Source organism: Salmo salar, chromosome 09 (assembly GCF_965601325.2).
Source record: "Salmo salar chromosome 09, fSalSal1, whole genome shotgun sequence".
NCBI lineage: Eukaryota > Metazoa > Chordata > Actinopteri > Salmoniformes > Salmonidae > Salmo > Salmo salar.
Window position 1 is genome coordinate 104,359,501 of NC_138299.1, and position 21,563 is coordinate 104,381,063.

General features: G+C 46.2%; 1 protein-coding gene across 3 annotated transcripts in view; it reads left to right on the forward strand.

Moving 5' to 3' along the window:
- The window catches only part of sncb (synuclein, beta), a 180,299-nt gene extending 158,820 nt beyond the window's left edge, over positions 1–21,479 (forward strand). Inside the window, exon 6 of one of the 3 annotated variants that reach the window (XM_045723295.2) lies at positions 20,560–20,889. In XM_045723295.2, the coding sequence (XP_045579251.1) occupies positions 20,560–20,592 (33 nt within the window). In that variant the 3' untranslated portion in view covers positions 20,593–20,889. Of the gene's footprint in view, positions 1–20,559 lie in introns of all 3 variants that reach the window. The other 2 variants (XM_045723296.2, NM_001141659.2) reach the window with 2 other exon arrangements.
- Positions 21,480–21,563: the final 84 nt, after the last annotated feature.

The following is a 21,563-nucleotide window of genomic DNA, read 5'->3' on the forward strand; positions in this document are numbered from 1 at the left end:
CTCAGACACTGCCTCTCTATAATGGGAATAGGGACACAGTCACTGACTCTCTATAAAGGGGATAGGGACTCAGACACTGCCTCTCTGTAAAGGGAATAGGGACTCAGACACTGGCTCTATAGGGACATAGACACTGCCTCTCTATAAAGGGAATAGGGACACAGACACTGGCTCTCTATAGGGACATAGACACTGCCTCTCTATAAAGGGAATGGGGACACAGACACTGGCTTTCTATAAGGGAATAGGGACTCAGAGACTGGCTCTCTATAAATGGAATAGGGACTCAGACACTGGCTCTCTATAACGGGAATAGGGACTCAGACACTGCCTCTCTATAAAGGGAATAGGGACTCAGAAACTGGCTCTCTATAAATGGAATAGGGACTCAGACACTGGCTCTCTATAACGGGAATAGGGACTCAGACACTGCCTCTCTATAAAGGGAATAGGGACACGGACACTGCCTCTCTTTAAAGGGAATAGGGACTCAGACACTGGCTCTCTATAAAGGGAATAGGGACACAGACACTGGCTCTCTATAGAGGGAATAGGGACACAGACACTGGCTCTCTATAGAGGGAATAGGGACATAGACACTGGCTCTCTATAAAGGGAATAGGGACACAGACACTGGCTCTCTACAGAGGGAATAGGGACACAGACACTGCCTCTCCATAAAGGGAATAGGGACACAGACACTGGCTCTCTATAAAGGGAAGAGGGACATAGACACTGGCTCTCTATAAAGGGAATAGGGACTCAGACAATGGCTCTCTATTAAAGGAACAGGGACTCAGACACTGGAACTCTATAAGGGGAATAGGGACTCAGACACTGCCTCTCTATAAAGGGAATAGGGACTCAGACACTGCCTCTCTATAAAGGGAATAGGGACTCAGACACTGCCTCTCTATAAAGGGAATAGGGACACAGACACTGCTTCTCTATAGGGACACAGACACTCGCTCTCTATAAAGGGAATAGGGACTCAGACACTGCGTCTCTATAAAGGGAATAGGGACATAGACACTGCCTCTCTATAGGGACACAGACACTGCCTCTCTATAAAGGGAATAGGGTCTCAGACACTGCCTCTCTTTAAAGGGAATAGGTACTCAGACACTGCCTCTCTCTAAAGGGAATATGGACACAGACTCTGCCTCTCTATAAAAGGAAAATAGAGACTCAGACACTGCCTCTCTATAAAGGGAATAGGGACTCAGACACTGGCTCTCTGTAAAAGGAATAGGGACACAGACACTGGCTCTCTATGAAGGGAATAGGGACACAGACACTGCCTCTCTATAAAGGGAATAGGGACTCAGACACTGCCTCTCTATAAAGGGAATAGGGCCTCAGACACTGGCTCTATATAACGGGAATAGGGACTCAGACACTGCCTCTCTATTATGGGAATAGGGACACAGTGACTGGCTCTCTATAAAGGGGATAGTGACTCAGACACTGCCTCTCTGTAAAGGGAATAGGGACTCAGACACTGCCTCTCTGTAAAGGGAATAGGGACTCAGACACTGGCTCTATAGAGACATAGACACTGCCTCTCTATAAAGGGAATAGGGACTCAGACACTGGCTCTCTATAAAAGGAACATCGACTCAGATACTGGCTCTCTATAAAGGGAATAGGGACACAGACACTTGCTCTCTATAGGGACATAGACACTGCCTCTCTATAAAGGGAATAGGGACTCAGACACTGGCTCTCTATAGGGAAAGGCCAACGCCCCATGCGGGGACTCAGACACTGCCTCTCTATAATGGGAATAGGGACACAGTCACTGGCTCTCTATAGGGGATGGGACTCAGACACTGCCTCTCTATAAAGGGAATAGGGCCGCACGGCCTGGGACAGACACTGCCTCTCTATAAAGGGAATAGGGCCAGCACGGCCCTGGGCATAGACACTGCCTCTCTATAAAGCGAATAGGGACTCAGACACTGCCTCTCTATAATGGGAATAGGGACACAGTCACTGGCTCTCTATAAAGGGAATAGGGACTCAGACACTGCCTCTCTTTAAAGGGAATAGGGACTCAGACACTGGCTCTCTATAAAGGGAATAGGGACACAGACACTGCCTCTCTATAAAGGGAATAGGGACACAGACACTGGCTTCTCTATAGGGACATAGACACTGGCTCTCTATAAAGGGAATAGGGACACAGACACTGGCTCTCTACAGAGGGAATAGGGACACAGACACTGCGCTCTCTATAAAGGGAATAGGGACACAGACACTGGCTCTCTATAAAGGGAAGAGGGACATAGACACTGGCTCTCTATAAAGGGAATAGGGTCTCAGACACTGCCTCTCTTTAAAGGGAATAGGTACTCAGACACTGCCTCTCTATAAAGGGAATAGGGACTCAGACACTGCCTCTCTATAAAGGGAATAGGGACTCAGACACTGCCTCTCTATAAAGGGAATAGGGACTCAGACACTGCCTCTCTATAAAGGGAATAGGGACTCAGACACTGCCTCTCTATAAAGGGAATAGGGACTCAGACACTGCCTCTCTATAAAGGGAATAGGGACTCAGACACTGCCTCTCTATAAAGGGAATAGGGACTCAGACACTGCCTCTCTATAAAGGGAATAGGGACACAGACACTGCCTCGCTATAAAGGGAATAGGGACACAGACACTGGCTCTATATAACGGGAATAGGGACTCAGACACTGCCTCTCTATTATGGGAATAGGGACACAGTCACTGGCTCTCTATAAAGGGGATAGTGACTCAGACAGTGCCTCTCTGTAAAGGGAATAGGGACTCAGACACTGGCTCTATAGAGACATAGACACTGCCTCTCTATAAAGGGAATAGGGACACATACACTGGCTCTCTTTAAAGGGAATAGGGACATAGACACTGGCTCTCTATAAAGGGAATAGGGACTCAGACACTGGCTCTCTATAAAAGGAACATCGACTCAGATACTGGCTCTCTATAAAGGGAATAGGGACACAGACACTTGCTCTCTATAGGGACATAGACACTGCCTCTCTATAAAGGGAATAGGGACACATACACTGGCTCTCTTTAAAGGGAATAGGGACATAGACACTGGCTCTCTATAAAGCGAATAGGGACTCAGACACTGCCTCTCTATAATGGGAATAGGGACACAGTCACTGGCTCTCTATAAAGGGGATAGGGACTCAGACACTGCCTCTCTGTAAAGGGAATACGGACTCAGACACTGGCTCTATAGGGACATAGACACTGCCTCTCTATAAAGGGAATAGGGACACAGACACTGGCTCTCTATAGGGACATAGACACTGCCTCTCTATAAAGGGAATGGGGACACAGACACTGGCTTTCTATAAGGGAATAGGGACTCAGACCCTGCCTCTCTATAAAGGGAATAGGGACTCAGAGACTGGCTCTCTATAAATGGAATAGGGACTCAGACACTGGCTCTCTATAACGGGAATAGGGACTCAGACACTGGCTCTCTATAAAAGGAACAGTTACTCAGACACTGGCTCTCTATAAAGGGAATAGGGACATAGACACTTGCTCTCTATAGTGACATAGACACTGCCTCTCTATAAAGGGAATAGGGACACAGACACTGGCTCTCTATAAAGGGAATAGAGACTCATAAACTGCCTCTCTATAAAGCGAATAGGGACTCAGACACTGCCTCTCTATAATGGGAATAGGGACACAGTCACTGGCTCTCTATAAAGGGGATAGGGACTCAGACACTGCCTCTCTGTAAAGGGAATAGGGACTCAGACACTGGCTCTATAGGGACATAGACACTGCCTCTCTATAAAGGGAATAGGGACACAGACACTGGCTCTCTATAGGGACATAGACACTGCCTCTCTATAAAGGGAATGGGGACACAGACACTGGCTTTCTATAAGGGAATAGGGACTCAGACCCTGCCTCTCTATAAAGGGAATAGGGACTCAGAGACTGGCTCTCTATAAATGGAATAGGGACTCAGACACTGGCTCTCTATAACGGGAATAGGGACTCAGACACTGCCTCTCTATAAAGGGAATAGGGACTCAGAAACTGGCTCTCTATAAAGGGAATAGGGACACAGACACTTGCTCTCTATAGGGACATAGACACTGCCTCTCTATAAAGGGAATAGGGACTCAGACACTGGCTCTCTATAAAAGGAACAGTGACTCAGACACTGGCTCTCTATAAAGGGAATAGGGACATAGACACTTGCTCTCTATAGTGACATAGACACTGCCTCTCTATAAAGGGAATAGGGACACAGACACTGGCTCTCTATAAAGGGAATAGAGACTCATAAACTGCCTCTCTATAAAGCGAATAGGGACTCAGACACTGCCTCTCTATAATGGGAATAGGGACACAGTCACTGGCTCTCTATAAAGGGGATAGGGACTCAGACACTGCCTCTCTGTAAAGGGAATACGGACTCAGACACTGGCTCTATAGGGACATAGACACTGCCTCTCTATAAAGGGAATAGGGACACAGACACTGGCTCTCTATAGGGACATAGACACTGCCTCTCTATAAAGGGAATGGGGACACAGACACTGGCTTTCTATAAGGGAATAGGGACTCAGACCCTGCCTCTCTATAAAGGGAATAGGGACTCAGAGACTGGCTCTCTATAAATGGAATAGGGACTCAGACACTGGCTCTCTATAACGGGAATAGGGACTCAGACACTGCCTCTCTATAAAGGGAATAGGGACTCAGAAACTGGCTCTCTATAAATGGAATAGGGACTCAGACACTGGCTCTCTATAACGGGAATAGGGACTCAGACACTGCCTCTCTATAAAGGGAATAGGGACACAGACACTGCCTCTCTTTAAAGGGAATAGGGACTCAGACACTGGCTCTCTATAAAGGGAATAGGGACACAGACACTGGCTCTCTATAGAGAGAATAGGGACACAGACACTGGCTCTCTATAGAGGGAATAGGGACATAGACACTGGCTCTCTATAAAGGGAATAGGGACACAGACACTGGCTCTCTATATAGGGAATAGGGACAAAGACACTGCCTCTCTATACAGGGAATAGGGACACAGACACTGGCTCTCTATAAAGGGAATATGGACATAGACACTGGCTCTCTATAAAGGGAATAGGGACATAGACACTTGCTCTCTATAGTGACATAGACACTGCCTCTCTATAAAGGGAATAGGGACACAGACACTGGCTCTCTATAAAGGGAATAGAGACTCATAAACTGCCTCTCTATAAAGCGAATAGGGACTCAGACACTGCCTCTCTATAATGGGAATAGGGACACAGTCACTGGCTCTCTATAAAGGGGATAGGGACTCAGACACTGCCTCTCTGTAAAGGGAATAGGGACTCAGACACTGGCTCTATAGGGACATAGACACTGCCTCTCTATAAAGGGAATAGGGACACAGACACTGGCTCTCTATAGGGACATAGACACTGCCTCTCTATAAAGGGAATGGGGACACAGACACTGGCTTTCTATAAGGGAATAGGGACTCAGACCCTGCCTCTCTATAAAGGGAATAGGGACTCAGAGACTGGCTCTCTATAAATGGAATAGGGACTCAGACACTGGCTCTCTATAACGGGAATAGGGACTCAGACACTGCCTCTCTATAAAGGGAATAGGGACTCAGAAACTGGCTCTCTATAAATGGAATAGGGACTCAGACACTGGCTCTCTATAACGGGAATAGGGACTCAGACACTGCCTCTCTATAAAGGGAATAGGGACACAGACACTGCCTCTCTTTAAAGGGAATAGGGACTCAGACACTGGCTCTCTATAAAGGGAATAGGGACACAGACACTGGCTCTCTATAGAGAGAATAGGGACACAGACACTGGCTCTCTATAGAGGGAATAGGGACATAGACACTGGCTCTCTATAAAGGGAATAGGGACACAGACACTGGCTCTCTATAGAGGGAATAGGGACACAGACACTGCCTCTCTATAAAGGGAATAGGGACACAGACACTGGCTCTCTATAGAGGGAATAGGGACACAGACACTGGCTCTCTATAGAGGGAATAGGGACACAGACACTGCCTCTCTATAAAGGGAATAGGGACACAGACACTGGCTCTCTGTAGGGACATAGACACTGCCTCTCTATAAAGGGAATAGGGACAGAGACACTGGCTCTCTATAAAGGGCATAGGGACTCAGACACTGCCTCTCTAAAAAGGGAATAGGGACATAGACACTGGCTCTCTATAAAGGGAATAGGGACACAGACACTGGCTCCCTCTCTAAAAGGAATAGGGACTCAGACACTGCCTCTCTATGAAGGGAATAGGGACTCAGACACTGCCTCTGTATAAAGGGAATAGGGACTCAGACACTGCCTCTCTATAGGGACACAGACACTGCCTCTATAAAGGGAATAGCGACTCAGACACTGCCTCTCTTTAAAGGGAATAGGGACTCAGACACTGCCTCTCTATAAAGGGAATAGGGACTCAGACACTGCCTCTCTATAGGGACTCAGACACTGCCTCTCTATAAAGGGAATAGGGACTCAGACACTGCCTCTCTATAAAGGGAATAGGGACATTGACACTGGCTCTCTATAAAGGGAATAGGGACACAGACACTGGCTCTCTATAGAGGGAATAGGGACACTGACACTGGCTCTCTATAAAGGGAATAGGGACATAGACACTGTCTCTCTATAAAGGAAATAGGGACTCAGACACTGCCTCTCTATAAAAGGAATAGGGACACAGACACTGGCTCTCTATAAGGGGAATAGGGACATAGACACTGGCTCTCTATAAAGGGAATAGGGACTCAGACACTGGCTCTCTATAAAAGGAATAGGGACTCAGACACTGGCTCTCTATAAAGGGAATAGGGACTCAGACACTGGCTCTCTATAAAAGTGACATAGGGACACTGACACTGGCTCTCATAAAGGGAATAGGGACTCAGACACTGGCTCTCTATAAAGGGAATAGGGACTCAGACAATGCCTCTCTGTAAAGGGAATAGGGACTCAGACACTGCCTCTCTATAATGGGAATAGGGACACAGTCACTGACTCTCTATAAAGGGGATAGGGACTCAGACACTGCCTCTCTGTAAAGGGAATAGGGACTCAGACACTGGCTCTATAGGGACATAGACACTGCCTCTCTATAAAGGGAATAGGGACACAGACACTGGCTCTCTATAGGGACATAGACACTGCCTCTCTATAAAGGGAATGGGGACACAGACACTGGCTTTCTATAAGGGAATAGGGACTCAGAGACTGGCTCTCTATAAATGGAATAGGGACTCAGACACTGGCTCTCTATAACGGGAATAGGGACTCAGACACTGCCTCTCTATAAAGGGAATAGGGACTCAGACACTGGCTCTCTATAAATGGAATAGGGACTCAGACACTGGCTCTCTATAACGGGAATAGGGACTCAGACACTGCCTCTCTATAAAGGGAATAGGGACACAGACACTGCCTCTCTTTAAAGGGAATAGGGACTCAGACACTGGCTCTCTATAAAGGGAATAGGGACACAGACACTGGCTCTCTATAGAGGGAATAGGGACACAGACACTGGCTCTCTATAGAGGGAATAGGGACATAGACACTGGCTCTCTATAAAGGGAATAGGGACACAGACACTGGCTCTCTACAGAGGGAATAGGGACACAGACACTGCCTCTCTATAAAGGGAATAGGGACACAGACACTGGCTCTCTATAAAGGGAAGAGGGACATAGACACTGGCTCTCTATAAAGGGAATAGGGACTCAGACACTGGCTCTCTATTAAAGGAACAGGGACTCAGACACTGGAACTCTATAAGGGGAATAGGGACTCAGACACTGCCTCTCTATAAAGGGAATAGGGACTCAGACACTGCCTCTCTATAAAGGGAATAGGGACTCAGACACTGCCTCTCTATAAAGGGAATAGGGACACAGACACTGCTTCTCTATAGGGACACAGACACTCGCTCTCTATAAAGGGAATAGGGACTCAGACACTTCCTCTCTATAAAGGCAATAAGGACTCAGACACTGCGTCTCTCTAAAGGGAATAGTGACATAGACACTGCCTCTCTATAGGGACACAGACACTGCCTCTCTATAAAGGGAATAGGGTCTCAGACACTGCCTCTCTTTAAAGGGAATAGGTACTCAGACACTGCCTCTCTCTAAAGGGAATATGGACACAGACTCTGCCTCTCTATAAAAGGAAAATAGAGACTCAGACACTGCCTCTCTATAAAGGGAATAGGGACTCAGACACTGGCTCTCTGTAAAAGGAATAGGGACACAGACACTGGCTCTCTATGAAGGGAATAGGGACACAGACACTGCCTCTCTATAAAGGGAATAGGGACTCAGACACTGCCTCTCTATAAAGGGAATAGGGCCTCAGACACTGGCTCTATATAACGGGAATAGGGACTCAGACACTGCCTCTCTATTATGGGAATAGGGACACAGTGACTGGCTCTCTATAAAGGGGATAGTGACTCAGACACTGCCTCTCTGTAAAGGGAATAGGGACTCAGACACTGCCTCTCTGTAAAGGGAATAGGGACTCAGACACTGGCTCTATAGAGACATAGACACTGCCTCTCTATAAAGGGAATAGGGACTCAGACACTGGCTCTCTATAAAAGGAACATCGACTCAGACACTGGCTCTCTATAAAGGGAATAGGGACACAGACACTTGCTCTCTATAGGGACATAGACACTGCCTCTCTATAAAGGGAATAGGGACACAGACACTGGCTCTCTATAAAGGGAATAGAGACTCAGAAACTGCCTCTCTATAAAGCGAATAGGGACTCAGACACTGCCTCTCTATAATGGGAATAGGGACACAGACACTGGCTCTCTATAAAGGGAATAGGGACTCAGACACTGCCTCTCTGTAAAGGGAATAGGGACTCAGACACTGGCTCTATAGGGACATAGACACTGCCTCTCTATAAAGGGAATAGGGACACAGACACTGGCTCTCTATAGGGACATAGACACTGCCTCTCTATAAAGGGAATGGGGACACAGACACTGGCTTTCTATAAGGGAATAGGGACTCAGACCCTGCCTCTCTATAAAGGGAATAGGGACTCAGACACTGCCTCTCTTTAAAGGGAATAGGGACTCAGACACTGCCTCTCTATAAAGGGAATAGGGACACAGACACTGGCTCTCTATAGAGGAATAGGGACACAGACACTGGCTCTCTATAGAGGGAATAGGGACATAGACACTGGCTCTCTATAAAGGGAATAGGGACACAGACACTGGCTCTCTATAGAGGGAATAGGGACACAGACACTGGCTCTCTATAAGGGAATAGGGACACAGACACTGGCTCTCTATAAAGGGAAGAGGGACATAGACACTGTCTCTCTATAAAGGAAATAGGGACTCAGACACTGCCTCTCTATAAAAGGAATAGGGACACAGACACTGGCTCTCTATAAGGGGAATAGGGACATAGACACTGGCTCTCTATAAAGGGAATAGGGACTCAGACACTGGCTCTCTATAAAAGGAATAGGGACTCAGACACTGCCTCTCTATAAAGGGAATAGAGACTCAGACACTGCCTCCCTATAAAGGGAATAGGGACTCAGACACTGGCTCTCTATAAATGGAATAGGGACTCAGACACTGGCTCTCTATAACGGGAATAGGGACTCAGACACTGCCTCTCTATAAAGGGAATAGGGACTCAGACACTGCCTCTCTATAAAGAGAATAGAGACAAAGACACTACCTCTCTATAAAGGGAATATTGACTCAGACACTGCCTCGCTATAAAGGGAATAGGGACACAGACACTGCCTCCCTATATAACGGGAATAGGGACTCAGACACTGGCTCTCTATAAATGGGAATAGGGACACAGACACTGGCTCTCTATAACGGGGATAGTGAACTCAGACACTGCCTCTCTATAAAGGGAATAGGGACTCAGACACTGCCTCTCTATAAAGAGAATAGAGACAAAGACACTACCTCTCTATAAAAGGAATATTGACTCAGACACTGGCTCTCTATAAAGGGAATAGGGACTCAGACACTGGCTCTCTATAAAAGGAACAGGGACTCAGACACTGGCTCTCTATAAAGGGAATAGGGACATAGACACTTGCTCTCTATAGTGACATAGACACTGCCTCTCTATAAAGGGAATAGGGACACAGACACTGGCTCTCTATAAAGGGAATAGAGACTCATAAACTGCCTCTCTATAAAGCGAATAGGGACTCAGACACTGCCTCTCTATAATGGGAATAGGGACACAGTCACTGGCTCTCTATAAAGGGGATAGGGACTCAGACACTGCCTCTCTGTAAAGGGAATAGGGACTCAGACACTGGCTCTATAGGGACATAGACACTGCCTCTCTATAAAGGGAATAGGGACACAGACACTGGCTCTCTATAGGGACATAGACACTGCCTCTCTATAAAGGGAATGGGGACACAGACACTGGCTTTCTATAAGGGAATAGGGACTCAGACCCTGCCTCTCTATAAAGGGAATAGGGACTCAGAGACTGGCTCTCTATAAATGGAATAGGGACTCAGACACTGGCTCTCTATAACGGGAATAGGGACTCAGACACTGCCTCTCTATAAAGGGAATAGGGACTCAGAAACTGGCTCTCTATAAATGGAATAGGGACTCAGACACTGGCTCTCTATAACGGGAATAGGGACTCAGACACTGCCTCTCTATAAAGGGAATAGGGACACAGACACTGCCTCTCTTTAAAGGGAATAGGGACTCAGACACTGGCTCTCTATAAATGGAATAGGGACACAGACACTGGCTCTCTATAGAGAGAATAGGGACACAGACACTGGCTCTCTATAGAGGGAATAGGGACATAGACACTGGCTCTCTATAAAGGGAATAGGGACACAGACACTGGCTCTCTATAGAGGGAATAGGGACACAGACACTGCCTCTCTATAAAGGGAATAGGGACACAGACACTGGCTCTCTATAAAGGGAATAGGGACATAGACACTGGCTCTCTATAAAGGGAATAGGGACTCAGACACTGGCTCTCTATTAAAGGAACAGGGACTCAGACACTGGCTCTCTATAAGGGGAATAGGGACTCAGACACTGCCTCTCTATAAAGGGAATAGGGATTCATACACTGCCTCTCTATAAAGGGAATAGGGACACAGACACTGCTTCTCTATAGGGACACAGACACTCGCTCTCTATAAAGGGAATAGGGACTCAGACACTGGCTCTCTATAAAGGGAATAGGGACTCAGACACTACCTCTCTATAATGGAATAGGGACACAGACACTGGCTCTCTGTAGGGACATAGACACTGCCTCTCTATAAAGGGAATAGGGACAGAGACACTGGCTCTCTATAAAGGGCATAGGGACTCAGACACTGCCTCTCTAAAAAGGGAATAGGGACATAGACACTGGCTCTCTATAAAGGGAATAGGGACACAGACACTGGCTCCCTCTCTAAAAGGAATAGGGACTCAGACACTGTCTCTCTATGAAGGGAATAGGGACTCAGACACTGCCTCTGTATAAAGGGAATAGGGACTCAGACACTGCCTCTCTATAGGGACACAGACACTGCCTCTATAAAGGGAATAGCGACTCAGACACTGCCTCTCTTTAAAGGGAATAGGGACTCAGACACTGCCTCTCTATAAAGGGAATAGGGACTCAGACACTGCCTCTCTATAGGGACTCAGACACTGCCTCTCTATAAAGGGAATAGGGACTCAGACACTGCCTCTCTATAAAGGGAATAGGGACATTGACACTGGCTCTCTATAAAGGGAATAGGGACACAGACACTGGCTCTCTATAGAGGGAATAGGGACACTGACACTGGCTCTCTATAAAGGGAATAGGGACATAGACACTGTCTCTCTATAAAGGAAATAGGGACTCAGACACTGCCTCTCTATAAAAGGAATAGGGACACAGACACTGGCTCTCTATAAGGGGAATAGGGACATAGACACTGGCTCTCTATAAAGGGAATAGGGACTCAGACACTGGCTCTCTATAAAAGGAATAGGGACTCAGACACTGGCTCTCTATAAAAGGAATAGGGACTCAGACACTGGCTCTCTATAAAAGGAATAGGGACTCTGACACTGGCTCTCAATAAAGGGAATAGGGACTTAGACACTGGCTCTCTGTAAAGGGAATAGGGACTCAGACAATGCCTCTCTGTAAAGGGAATAGGGACATCAGACACTGGCTCTCTATAAAGGGAATAGGGACACAGACACTTGCTCTCTATAGGGAAATAGACACTGCCTCTCTATAAAGGGAATAGGGACACAGACACTGGCTCTCTATAAAGGGAATAGAGACTCAGAAACTGCCTCTCTATAAAGCGAATAGGGACTCAGACACTGCCTCTCTGTAAAGGGAATAGGGACACAGACACTGGCTCTCTATAAAGGGAATAGGGACTCAGACACTGCCTCTCTGTAAATGGAATAGGGACTCAGACACTGGCTCTATAGGGACATAGACACTGACTCTCTATAAAGGGTATAGGGACACAGACACTGGCTCTCTATAGGGACATAGACACTGCCTCTCTATAAAGGGAATGGGGACACAGACACTGGCTTTCTCTAAGGGAATAGGGACTCAGACCCTGCCTCTCTATAAAGGGAATAGGGACTCAGACACTGGCTCTCAATAAATGGAATAGGGACTCAGACACTGGCTCTCTATAACGGGAATAGGGACTCAGACACTGCCTCTCTATAAAGGGAATAGAGACTCAGACACTGCCTCCCTATAAAGGGAATAGGGACTCAGACACTGGCTCTCTATAAATGGAATAGGGACTCAGACACTGGCTCTCTATAACGGGAATAGGAACTCAGACACTGCCTCTCTATAAAGGGAATAGGGACTCAGACACTGCCTCTCTATAAAGAGAATAGAGACAAAGACACTACCTCTCTATAAAAGGAATATTGACTCAGACACTGGCTCTCTATAAAGGGAATAGGGACTCAGACACTGGCTCTCTATAGGGACATAGACACTGCCTCTCTATAAAGGGAATAGGGACACAGACACTGGCTCTCTATAACGGGAATAGGGACTCAGACACTGCCTCTCTATAAAGGGAATAGGGACTCAGAAACTGGCTCTCTATAAATGGAATAGGGACTCAGACACTGGCTCTCTATAACGGGAATAGGGACTCAGACACTGCCTCTCTATAAAGGGAATATGGACACGGACACTGCCTCTCTTTAAAGGGAATAGGTACTCAGACACTGGCTCTCTATAAAGGGAATAGGGACACAGACACTGGCTCTCTATAGAGGGAATAGGGACACAGACACTGGCTCTCTATAGAGGGAATAGGGACATAGACACTGGCTCTCTATAAAGGGAATAGGGACACAGACACTGGCTCTCTATAGAGGGAATAGGGACACAGACACTGCCTCTATAAAGGGAATAGGGACACAGACACTGGCTCTCTATAAAGGGAATAGGGACATAGACACTGGCTCTCTATAGGGACACAGACACTCGCTCTCTATAAAGGGAATAGGGACTCAGACACTGGCTCTCTATAAAGGGAATAGGGACTCAGACACTGCCTCTCTGTAAATGGAATAGGGACTCAGACACTGGCTCTCTATAAAGGGAATAGGGACACAGACACTGGCTCTCTGTAGGGACATAGACACTGCCTCTCTATAAAGGGAATAGGGACAGAGACACTGGCTCTCTATAAAGGGAATAGGGACACAGACACTGGCTCTCTTTAAAGGGAATAGGGACACAGACACTGGCTCCCTCTCTAAAATGAATAGGGACTCAGACACTGCCTCTCTATAAAGGGAATAGGGACTCAGACACGGCCTCTGTATAAAGGGAATAGGGACTCAGACACTGCCTCTCTTTAAAGGGAATAGGGACTCAGACACTGCCTCTCTATAAAGGGAATAGGGACTCAGACACTGCCTCTCTATAGGGACTCAGACACTGCCTCTCTATGAAGGGAATGGGGACTCAGAGACTGCCTCTCTGTAAAGGGAATAGGGACACAGACACTGGCTCTCTATAAAGGGAATAGGGACACAGACACTGGCTCTCTATAGAGGGAATAGGGACACAGACACTGGCTCTCTATAAAGGGAATAGGGACATAGACACTGTCTCTCTATAAAGGAAATAGGGACTCAGACACTGCCTCTCTATAAAAGGAATAGGGACACAGACACTGGCTCTCTATAAGGGGAATAGGGACATAGACACTGGCTCTCTATAAAGGGAATAGGGACTCAGACACTGGCTCTCTATAAAAGGAATAGGGACTCAGACACTGCCTCTCTATAAAGGGAATAGAGACTCAGACACTGCCTCCCTATAAAGGGAATAGGGACTCAGACACTGGCTCTCTATAAATGGAATAGGGACTCAGACACTGGCTCTCTATAACGGGAATAGGGACTCAGACACTGCCTCTATAAAGGGAATAGGGACTCAGACACTGCCTCTCTATAAAGAGAATAGAGACAAAGACACTACCTCTCTATAAAGGGAATATTGACTCAGACACTGGCTCTCTATAAAGGGAATAGGGACTCAGACACTGGCTCTCTATAAAGGGAATAGGGACTCAGACACTGGCTCTCTATAAAGGGAATAGGGACACAGACACTGGCTCCCTCTCTAAAAGGAATAGGGACTCAGACACTGCCTCTCTATAAAGGGAATAGGGACTCAGACACTGGCTCTCTATAAAGGGAATAGAGACTCAGAAACTGCATCTCTATAAAGTGAATAGGGACTCAGCCACTGCCTCTCTGTAAAGGGAATAGGGACACAGATACTGGCTCTCTATAAAGGGAATATGGACACGGACACTGCCTCTCTTTAAAGGGAATAGGGACTCAGACACTTGCTCTCTATAGGGACATAGACACTGCCTCTCTATAAATGGAATAGGGACTCAGACACTGGCTCTCTATAACGGGAATAGGGACTCAGACACTGCCTCTCTATAAAGGGAATATGGACACGGACACTGCCTCTCTTTAAAGGGAATAGGGACTCAGACACTGGCTCTCTATAAAGGGAATAGGGACACAGACACTGGCTCTCTATAGAGGGAATAGGGACACAGACACTGGCTCTCTATAGAGGGAATAGGGACATAGACACTGGCTCTCTATAAAGGGAATAGGGAAACAGACACTGGCTCTCTATAGAGGGAATAGGGACACAGACACTGCCTCTCTATAAAGGGAATAGGGACACAGACACATGCTCTCTATAAAGGGAATAGGGACATAGACACTGGCTCTCTATAGGGACACAGACACTCGCTCTCTATAAAGGGAATAGGGACTCAGACACTGGCTCTCTATAAAGGGAATAGAGACTCAGAAACTGCCTCTCTATAAAGCGAATAGGGACTCAGACACTGCCTCTCTGTAAAGGGAATAGGGACACAGATACTGGCTCTCTATAAAGGGAATAGGGACACAGACACTTGCTCTCTATAGGGACATAGACACTGCCTCTCTATAAATGGAATAGGGACTCAGACACTGGCTCTCTATAACGGGAATAGGGACTCAGACACTGCCTCTCTATAAAGGGAATATGGACACGGACACTGCCTCTCTTTAAAGGGAATAGGGACTCAGACACTGGCTCTCTATAAAGGGAATAGGGACACAGACACTGGCTCTCTATAGAGGGAATAGGGACACAGACACTGGCCTCTCTATAAAGGGAATAGGGACATAGACACTGGCTCTCTATAGGGACACAGACACTCGCTCTCTATAAAGGGAATAGGGACTCAGACACTGGCTCTCTATAAAGGGAATAGGGACTCAGACACTGCCTCTCTATAAATGGAATAGGGACTCAGACACTGGCTCTCTATAAAGGGAATAGGGACACAGACACTGGCTCTCTGTAGAGACACTGCCTCTCTATAAAGGGAATAGGGACAGAGACACTGGCTCTCTATAAAGGGAATAGGGACTCAGACACTGCCTCTCTATAAAGGGAATATGGACATAGACACTGGCTCTCTATAAAGGGAATAGGGACACAGACACTGGCTCTCTTTAAAGGGAATAGAGACACAGACACTGGCTCCCTCTCTAAAAGGAATAGGGACTCAGACACTGCCTCTCTATAAAGGGAATAGGGACTCAGACACTGCCTCTGTATAAAGGGAATAGGGACTCAGACACTGCCTCTCTATAGGGACACAGACACTGCCTCTATAAAGGGAATAGGGACTCAGACACTGCCTCTCTTTAAAGGGAATAGGGACTCAGACACTGCCTCTCTATAAAAGGAATAGGGACTCAGACACTGCCTCTCTATAGGGACTCAGACACTGCCTCTCTATAAAGGGAATAGGGACTCAGACACTGCCTCTCTATAAAGGGAATAGGGACACAGACACTGGCTCTCTATAAAGGTAATAGGGACACAGACACTGGCTCTCTATAGAGGGAATAGGGACACAGACACTGGCTCTCTATAAAGGGAATAGGGACATAGACACTCTCTCTATAAAGGAAATAGGGACTCAGACACTGCCTCTCTATAAAAGGAATAGGGACACAGACACTGGCTCTCTATAAGGGGAATAGGGACATAGACACTGGCTCTCTATAAAGGGAATAGGGACTCAGACACTGGCTCTCTATAAAAGGAATAGGGACTCAGACACTGCCTCTCTATAAAGGGAATAGAGACTCAGACACTGCCTCCCTATAAAGGGAATAGGGACTCAGACACTGGCTCTCTATAAATGGAATAGGGACTCAGACACTGGCTCTCTATAACGGGAATAGGGACTCAGACACTGCCTCTCTATAAAGGGAATAGGGACTCAGACACTGCCTCTCTATAAAGAGAATAGAGACAAAGACACTACCTCTCTATAAAGGGAATATTGACTCAGACACTTGCTCTCTATAAAGGGAATAGGGACTCAGACACTGGCTCTCTATAGGGACATAGACTCTGCCTCTCTATAAAGGGAATAGGGACACAGACACTGGCTCTCTATAAAGGGAATAGGGACATAGACACTGGCTCTCTATAGGGACACAGACACTCGCTCTCTATAAAGGGAATAGGGACTCAGACACTGGCTCTCTATAAAGGGAAAAGGGACTCAGACACTGCCTCTCTATAAATGGAATAGGGACTCAGACACTGGCTCTCTATAAAGGGAATAGGGACACAGACACTGGCTCTCTGTAGAGACACTGCCTCTCTATAAAGGGAATAGGGACAGAGACACTGGCTCTCTATAAAGGGAATAGGGACTCAGACACTGCCTCTCTATAAAGGGAATAGGGACTCAGACACTGCCTCTCTATAGGGACACAGACACTGCCTCTATAAAGGGAATAGGGACTCAGACACTGCCTATTTTTAAAGGGAATAGGGACTCAGACACTGCCTCTCTATAAAGGGAATAGGGACTCAGACACTGCCTCTCTATAGGGACTCAGACACTACCTCTCTATAAAGGGAATAGGGACTCAGACACTGCCTCTCTATAAAGGGAATAGGGACACAGACACTGGCTCTCTATAAAGGGAATAGGGACACAGACACTGGCTCTCTATAGAGGGAATAGGGACACAGACACTGGCTCTCTATAAAGGGAATAGGGACATAGACACTGTCTCTCTATAAAGGAAATAGGGACTCAGACACTGCCTCTCTATAAAAGGAATAGGGACACAGACACTGGCTCTCTATAAGGGGAATAGGGACATAGACACTGGCTCTCTATAAAGGGAATAGGGACTCAGACACTGGCTCTCTATAAAAGGAATAGGGACTCAGACACTGCCTCTCTATAAAGGGAATAGAGACTCAGACACTGCCTCCCTGTAAAGGGAATAGGGACTCAGACACTGGCTCTCTATAAATGGAATAGGGACTCAGACACTGGCTCTCTATAACGGGAATAGGGACTCAGACACTGCCTCTCTATAAAGAGAATAGAGACAAAGACACTACCTCTCTATAAAGGGAATATTGACTCAGACACTGGCTCTCTATAAAGGGAATAGGGACTCAGACACTGGCTCTCTATAGGGACATAGACTCTGCCTCTCTATAAAGGGAATAGGGACACAGACACTGCTTCTCTATAAAGGGAATAGGGACTCAGACACTGGCTCTCTATAAAGGGAATAGGGACTCAGACACTGGCTCTCTATAAAGGGAATAGGGACTCAGACACTGCCTCTCTATAAAGGGAATAGGGACATAGACACTGGCTCTCTATTAAGGGAATAGGGACACAGACACTGGCTCTCTTTAAAGGGAATAGGGACACAGACACTGCCTCTCTATAAAGGGAATAGGGACTCAGACACTGCCTCTCTATAAAGAGAATAGAGACAAAGACACTACCTCTCTATAAAGGGAATATTGACTCAGACACTGGCTCTCTATAAAGGGAATAGGGACTCAGACACTGGCTCTCTATAAAGGGAATAGGGACACAGACACTGGCTCCCTCTCTAAAAGGAATAGGGACTCAGACACTGCCTCTCTATAAAGGGAATAGTGACTCAGACACTGGCTCTCTATAAAGGGAATAGAGACTCAGAAACTGCCTCTCTATAAAGCGAATAGGGACTCAGACACTGCCTCTCTGTAAAGGGAATAGGGACACAGATACTGGCACTCTATAAAGGGAATAGGAACACAGACACTTGCTCTCTATAGGTACATAGACACTGCCTCTCTATAAAAGGAATAGGGACACAGACACTGGCTCTCTATAAAGGGAATAGAGACTCAGAAACTGCCTCTCTATAAAGCGAATAGGGACTCAGACACTGCCTCTCTGTAAAGGGAATAGGGACACAGACACTGGCTCTCTATAAAGGGAATAGGGACTCAGACACTGCCTCTCTATAAAGGGAATAGGGACACAGACACTGGCTCTCTATAAAGGGAATAGGGACTCAGACACTGCCTCTCTGTAAATGGAATAGGGACTCAGACACTGGCTCTATACGGACATAGACACTGCCTCTCTATAAAGGGTATAGGGACACAGACACTGGCTCTCTATAGGGACATAGACACTGCCTCTCTATAAAGGGAATGGGGACACAGACACTGGCTTTCTATAAGGGAATAGGGACTCAGACCCTGCCTCTCTATAAAGGGAATAGGGACTCAGACACTGGCTCTCAATAAATGGAATAGGGACTCAGACACTGGCTCTCTATAACGGGAATAGGGACTCAGACACTGCCTCTCTATAAAGGGAATAGAGACTCAGACACTGCCTCCCTATAAAGGGAATAGGGACTCAGACACTGGCTCTCTATAAATGGAATAGGGACTCAGACACTGGCTCTCTATAACGGGAATAGGGACTCAGACACTGCCTCTCTATAAAGGGAATAGAGACTCAGACACTGCCTCCCTATAAAGGGAATAGGGACTCAGACACTGGCTCTCTATAAATGGAATAGGGACTCAGACACTGGCTCTCTATAACGGGAATAGGGACTCAGACACTGCCTCTCTATAAAGGGAATAGGGACTCAGACACTGCCTCTCTATAAAGAGAATAGAGACAAAGACACTACCTCTCTATAAAGGGAATATTGACTCAGACACTGGCTCTCTATAAAGGGAATAGGGACTCAGACACTGGCTCTCTATAGGGACATAGACTCTGCCTCTCTATAAAGGGAATAGGGACACAGACACTGGTTCTCTATAAAGGGAATAGGGACTCAGACACTGCCTCTCTATAAAGGGAATAGGGACTCAGACACTGGCTCTCTATAAAGGGAATAGGGACTCAGACACTGGCTCTCTATAAAGGGAATAGGGACTCAGACACTGCCTCTCTATAAAGGGAATAGGGACATAGACACTGGCTCTCTATTAAGGGAATAGGGACACAGACACTGGCTCTCTTTAAAGGGAATAGGGACACAGACACTGGCTCCCTCTCTAAAAGGAATAGGGACTCAGACACTGCCTCTCTATAAAGGGAATAGGGACTCAGACACTGGCTCTCTATAAAGGGAATAGGGACACAGACACTGGCTCTCTATAGGGACATAGACACTGCCTCTCTATAAAGGGAATAGGGACACAGACACTGGCTCTCTATAAAGGGAATAGGGACTCAGACACTGCCTCTCTATAAAGGGAATAGGGACTCAGACACTCTCTCTGTCTTGCTCTCCTCTATTTAAATACTGTCTCCCTCTCTCTGTCTCTCTCTCCTCTATTTAATACTGTCTCCCTCTCTCTGTCTCTCTCTCCTCTCTATTAAAATACTGTTTCCCTCTCTCTGAGCTCTGTCTCTCCTCTCTATTTAAATACTGTCTCCCTCTCTCTGTCTCTCTCTCCTCTATTTAAATACTGTCTCCCTCTCTCTGAGCTCTTTCTCTATTTAAATACTGTCTCCCTCTCTCTGAGCTCTGTCTCTATTTCAATACTGTCTCCCTCTCTCTGAGCTCTGTCTCTCTCTCTTCTCTCCAAGGAGCAGGCCCAGGACTACGAACAAGAAGCATAAAATCATCAATCCAAATCTCCATCCAACCAGCAGCACAATACCGACATTTATTCAAATAAAAAGGACAAATGCTGAAACTACTACAACAATACAAATCTAATCCTGTTGCAAAAAAAAGGACAAAATCCTACAAACAAGAATTCCACCTGAGAAAAATGTTGTTCCTTCTTCATAAAGATGAATCTTTTATGATAATCGATGCTATATTGTAAATGTCATGTTACTGCTGTAATGTGTAGTTGTTTCTTGAAGTGTAGAAGCCGCCAGCTGTCTCGAGTCTCGTTTCATTGATTCCCTCCCAATGGAACGAGACCCCGAAACCAGGCCTATGGCTTGTGACCATAGAAATACAATCCATAGAACAGGCCTCCCCATTCAAGATTGGACTCTATTTCTATGCTTGTGACTGTGTGTTTCTGTATTTATAAATGTGAGATAATAAAAGGTGTATTTTTCTCATCTTCCAACAACAACGTTGGGAGCAGAAGAAAACTATAAATCTGGTTGCAAACAGATATGACTACTACCAATAATATTCTCTAAGTGTGTACAATGCCTGTTTGTGGGTTCTCTTTTGAATTTACTTTTGGAGCAAGTTTTTATTTATTTAATGTTTTTCAAGTAAGAGTTTTATACATTGTCTCTTTATAGTTGCTTGTGAAATCATTCCGGTGGAACTATCTGTTAGAAATGGACAAACTACATGTTTGTGTGTTTGTGTGTTTGTGTGTACTGAAGATTTTAACAAGTTAAAGTCAGTATATTACGTCTTGAAATCATAATGGTTGTCAGATCAATATGTGCTTTAAAGTGCAGGACTTGTCAATATAAAGGTTTATGTGTCAAAGCAGACAAACTAACACACCTTCTGTAAATAAAAAAGTGAGAAAAAAGAAACCAAGTGTTGGTTGTTCATTAGAATGTTCAAACCAGGAAGTTTACTACAGACCTTCTGAAACACACACACTGTC